This window comes from Salarias fasciatus, chromosome 22 (genome assembly GCF_902148845.1).
Source record: "Salarias fasciatus chromosome 22, fSalaFa1.1, whole genome shotgun sequence".
In the NCBI taxonomy this organism is placed as follows: domain Eukaryota; kingdom Metazoa; phylum Chordata; class Actinopteri; order Blenniiformes; family Blenniidae; genus Salarias; species Salarias fasciatus.
In genome coordinates, this window is record NC_043765.1 from 15515870 (window position 1) to 15521031 (window position 5162).

Consider the following 5162-nt stretch of genomic DNA (forward strand, 5'->3'; position numbering starts at 1 on the left):
ATATCTGCTTGAACACTAATGTTATATTTGACTATAAGAAGGTTGAACAAAAGCAAGAGAGCTCGCACTTTGTTGGGATGAACAACCTAAACTTGCCCACAATGGTATGGCCCAAACTCTTACTATTTATTGATGTTTGGGATTTCAACAAAATGTATTAATTGTTTAGATTAGATCTGCTGCATGCATCTGCCTTAATTCCAAAACACATCAGTATTTCACATGGAAAAATTGACACATTACTTACTGACGAGTTTGAACAAATTACCATCTTCCATTCATAACAGCTGGAAAATCATTTTGTAACCAAATTTTGAGCATTATATTAAAGCGTATTTGTCCTTCAGATGCATAATTGTGTTAAGGTGACAGACATCAAGCAATAACACTTCCTGACTTAAAAGTAATTCCAGTAAAGAATAATATCTCCTCTAGTGAGTTCAAGAAGATAAAGAATATTTTTAACTCTTTCCAGTTTATGACCACAGCAAATAACAGGAGAAAACAACTAGAATTTGGCACTCAGAGAGCGCAGACCTCCGCCACAGCTCAAATCACTCACCAACAACAATAAGAACACCATATATAATAAAACAACATTGTGATCGGGGGTGTGATCGGAGAGGAGCGGTGCGGCATGGTGCCTGTATGCGGTGTTGGACCAGGGGGTGCGGAGGCGCAGAGCGGTGCGGAGCAGCGTGGTGCCTGCATGCTGTGTCGGGAGCCGTGAGTGGGGTGCTGGATGGGCCCCCCCACCTTTAATTCTGGGCCCACCCCCAACCCTGGGCCTGGGACAACAGACCCGTTTGTCCCCCCCCTGTCGGCGGGCCTGCCCAACTATGTCAAAGACTGCCCTATCTCTCAATGATAAAAAAATCCTTTAAAAAATTCCTGGATCCAGACAGTGATCCGGATCATCACCGAAATTTAATGGATTCTAAGTCAGCCCAAGACCCACCTTTCCACAAAGTTTCATTGCAATCCGTCCATAACTTTTTCCGTAATGTTGCTAACCAACAAACCAACAAACTGACGTGATTACATAACCTCCTTGGCGGAGGTAATAAAGGAAAATTGTTTGACAATCAATTACAATTGATGACAGTTACAATTGTTTTACAATTTGTTGTTGAACAAAGGTTTGCACTTCAATGAAGTAACAAAGTATACACACGAATCTGACACCATTCCAAAATACAATCTGATTTGATGAAATATAATATGAAATAAAGTGGCAGCTGGTGGTGAAATTTGTTGGATGGGGCTAACAAATGCTTGCACAATACAGATTAAATAGTTAACAGAGTTGCAAAAGCAACATCACCTATGATACACACAGTTACATCAACTACAGGTACACTATGCTTTTTCAGTGCTATACATCAACTCACTCTCTCTCTCTCTCTCTCTCCCTATCTCTCTCTCTGTCACACGCACACATTTACGCCTTACAGACACGTTCCAACCCAATTTCAACGACTGCCCACAGATAGCCTGCTGCAACTGTTTGGTGACATGTAGTGCCAAACACGCCTTCAGTACAGCAGATAACCTCAGCAAAAACAAGGTGTCACAGTCCTTTAACAGGTCAACATGGGCCTACCTCATTCGAAAAGAAGCTCACATCGACATGACACCTGTCAAGTCAATCACTTTCAAGAACGAAATGAATGTATCTGCTGGGGCTGTAAAAAATCAGCCCATTTTAGAGATATTCTGTTTTCCTTTTGACTGATTGGTGCTGTTGCTACCTTTGGTTTTACCTAAACTTCAAACAATCTGTTGTAAGTTATTTAAAAAATAGTTTTCTCATCTTTTATGTATTAGCTGTCTTTTGTGCTGGGAGGCCTTTGCCCTGTTAGCCCATTTATAAAAGCCGTCCCTGATGAAATATATATGAAATATATAGAACCAGGAAGTAAATGTTACAGAACGTGAAATGGAGGCTCAGGTGCAGAAGGCAGCCAGACACAGGAAGTAGAGATTTATCAAGTTTATTTTTGAAACTGGAAAGGACGAGTCCGAGGGCCAAGATGCTGCACGCCAGCAGCCGTGGAGGCGAGGTGCTGCTTCTGTTGCAGCCAGGTGAGCAGGTGGCAGGCGAGGGAAGGACAAGGGTGGTCCAGGCTGAAGCAAAAGAAGAAACAGGATGAGTCGCAGCATGGACAGGGGGCTTACACGAAGACACCTGATAGAACTAACTGAGGGAGTGCAACAACCCAGCTTTGGAGAGTGAACTGCAGCCAGCTTAAATAGACAGCAGAGCAGGTGGAACAGACGAGGCGACTCTCCGGACAGGTGACTCCAATTAGCTGATGAGCCGCCCACGCTGCCTGCTCACTGACCGACAGAAGAGGAGAGGGAGAGAGCAGCAAAGCAGGCCTGCTCCATAGTGCCAGAGGAGCGGGCATGACAGTAAAATGTAGTTAGTCACTTCTGTTTAGTTAAAGCAATGATTTACTGGAACTTGAAGACTTCTCATCTTATACATCTTTATGGCCATTGTGCGATACACACAGCTCACGTGTCTTTTATTTGTTAGTTTGTTTTGTGCGTTCCAGCAATTTTTACAGTCAGTTATAAAGTTATCCAGACTGGGATTTGAGGCATGTCGAGTTTTGTTGTTTATGTTCCAACACTCCAACAGCAGAAACCTCAGAGAAGATCAGTCTGGAGGGTTCAACAGACTCAAGACATTCATTCATTCATTCACGCTCACTGATGCTGATGGTGATCATTCCCATGTAAAGTACTTCACCTCTGCTCAGTGTAGTCAGTTTTCAACATGTCATCTCTTGCATTGTGAATGTTGTTGTTTTTTCTCTCTCATCATGCAAATGGCCTCATGTGTTGTTGCATAACCAGTCCTGAAGTTGGCAAACTTTATGTCATGACTAACAGTCACTGTGTCCATATGTATTCTATATATTTAATTATTGCTAAAATGGAATGACTGTGATCCAGTGGATTTTGCAGGAATACAATTTTTAATGTAATTCGGTATTGGAGGCAAGAAAGGGAGGAAGTTTTGATAAATTATTTGCCTTTTATGACTTTTGATAAAGTTTCTAGTTAGTTTAATGGTATTTCCACATGTTCATCCAGTGTTTATATCGTTGTATACAAATCAGGGTGACTGTGGGCTCCAGCTGGACAGAACGCACCCAGAAGATCAAAACTGCATTTAGATTATGAGTTCAAAAAAGCTTTCCATAAATGATGTATGAACAACTTTGAATTGAATGAACCATGAATATCACAGTGAAATAAAGCTGACAGCACAGAGGCTTGGAAATATATAATTGTACTGTCCTGGTTTTATTTATACAACAGACAAACAGTTTCCTGAGAAGACAAAAGATGTTCTACTGTTGTCCACTGGATTGACTGTGCAAAAGGAGGTGAAACCAAAACACAGAAAGATGAATTAACTAGCCTGATTTAACATGTAAATTCATTCTTTACAAAACAATCCGACACATTCCAATCAGTTTTAATGCATATTAACACTGATGAATTTACTGTTACAGGTCTTTATGTATAGGTTTTTTAAATACAAAATGGAATGAATGACATTGTTTCAAAAGCAATCAAATCTATAAACATGAATCCATCTTGAGGAACTTGAAAAAATCACATTGAACTGACCACAACACAATTCTGAATGTCAAAAACTACAGAAAGCAGGAAAAACACCTTCAAATTGAACATTCTACCCAATCTGTGACAAAACAGTAAAGACAAGTATAAGAAAGTAAAAGATGAATATAAACATTTTTTTTGTCAGTAAGAGATGTTTAACATACAAATACATTCGTGCAGGAAAAGTTTTGGTGAATTCTCTTGATACAGTCTCAAAATGAATTAATCTTTAAGTTAATTTTTCAACACAGACTGATTTGATCACTCGGAATTATTTATTCAGTCTTGAAGAGAGACCTTTCATATATTGATGTCAGGACAAAGACTAAGAGTCTTAATTTCATATGTGAGATTTAAAATCATGGAAGAAAACATCAAGTCAGGTCAGATCTTCTCAGCAGCTAGGGGTAGGCTGTGCGTAATGCACAAACAAATGGACGTACACCAGAGCATGCTGTATCGTTCCACTTCTTACTCGTCCTGAAGTTAGTTACAACACATGCCTCTCCACTAGCATTGCTTGGCTCTCCAGGACTCCAAAAGACAAAGTCGACCCTGGATCCATCAGACCACATCCATCTTGAATTCATATGAAGGTCGGTGAGTCCAATCCAGGTGAATCCCTGAGCTGGGTCGAAGTTCTGAATCAGTGTATTGACAAAGTTGTGTTCCTCCACACTGTGGATGGACACCAGGTTGGCTTCCAGTGACACACAGTGGAGTTCTGCCTCAGCCCACCTTACGCCAGTGGAGAAGTACCGAAAGCAGCGGCCATTGAAGTTGAACCAAAACGGTGGACAACCGCCACGCTGGAGCTTTGTGTTTTTCTCCTCCAAGGGAGCCGCAGCACAAAGAGCGAGGAAACACAAAAAGAGGAAAAACATCATGTTGAAGCTTCAAAAATGTCTCTGAGTGAGAAGGCCTTGATGTCTTGCTGGAGCTGTTCAGAGCCGTTTGAGGAGACTGAATCTCACAGAGGAGAAAGTCTTTTATATCTCTGAGAGAGGCGGAGCTGCACTGAGAGAGTCTCATCAACAGCTTTGTTCAGGTCAATAAAAACTGGTGATCAAATGTTTATTTTGGCCTGTCACTGCTAATTTCGTGCTTGCCACTGATCACCCTGATGAATCTCCTATGACGTGATCATGGTGATTGGATTCATAGACGAATTATTCATATTCAGAAAATTGGATGAAGAATGCAGTGATGCTAGCGTTAATGTCTTTCCTGGTCTGTATTTTAATGTTGTCAAATCTCACCTGTCTGGGTTTGTGTGAAATATGTGAGTCTTATGACTGATCCTGCTCTTGAAGTCCAGCAGAAGGTACAGTGGCTTGACGACTTTTGATAGGAACACTTAACACATTATGGAAAATAGTAGGATACAGCAAATTACAGGAGATGTAAATATTAAAATAAAACTTGCGAACGTGTCTATCCAACCATTTTAATGATGTCATACAATCTGTTATTATACCAGAACATTAACCATTCTGATACGGTCAGCAAGTTTAGTGTTA

The 5162-nt window shown here is 40.8% G+C and overlaps 1 protein-coding gene across 1 annotated transcript; it reads right to left on the reverse strand.

Annotated features, from left to right (window-relative positions):
* Nucleotides 1-4043: 4043 nt before the first annotated feature.
* LOC115409878 (ladderlectin-like) lies at nt 4044-4529 on the reverse strand. Its single transcript, XM_030121172.1, has one exon. It carries the CDS (start codon nt 4527-4529, stop codon nt 4044-4046), a length of 486 nt encoding a protein of 161 aa, XP_029977032.1.
* Nucleotides 4530-5162: the final 633 nt, after the last annotated feature.

What these genes read in the sequence shown, in the direction of transcription:
- LOC115409878 (XM_030121172.1), bottom strand. Translation starts at nt 4,529, where the DNA reads ATGATGTTTTTCCTCTTTTTGTGTTTCCTCGCTCTTTGTGCTGCGGCT.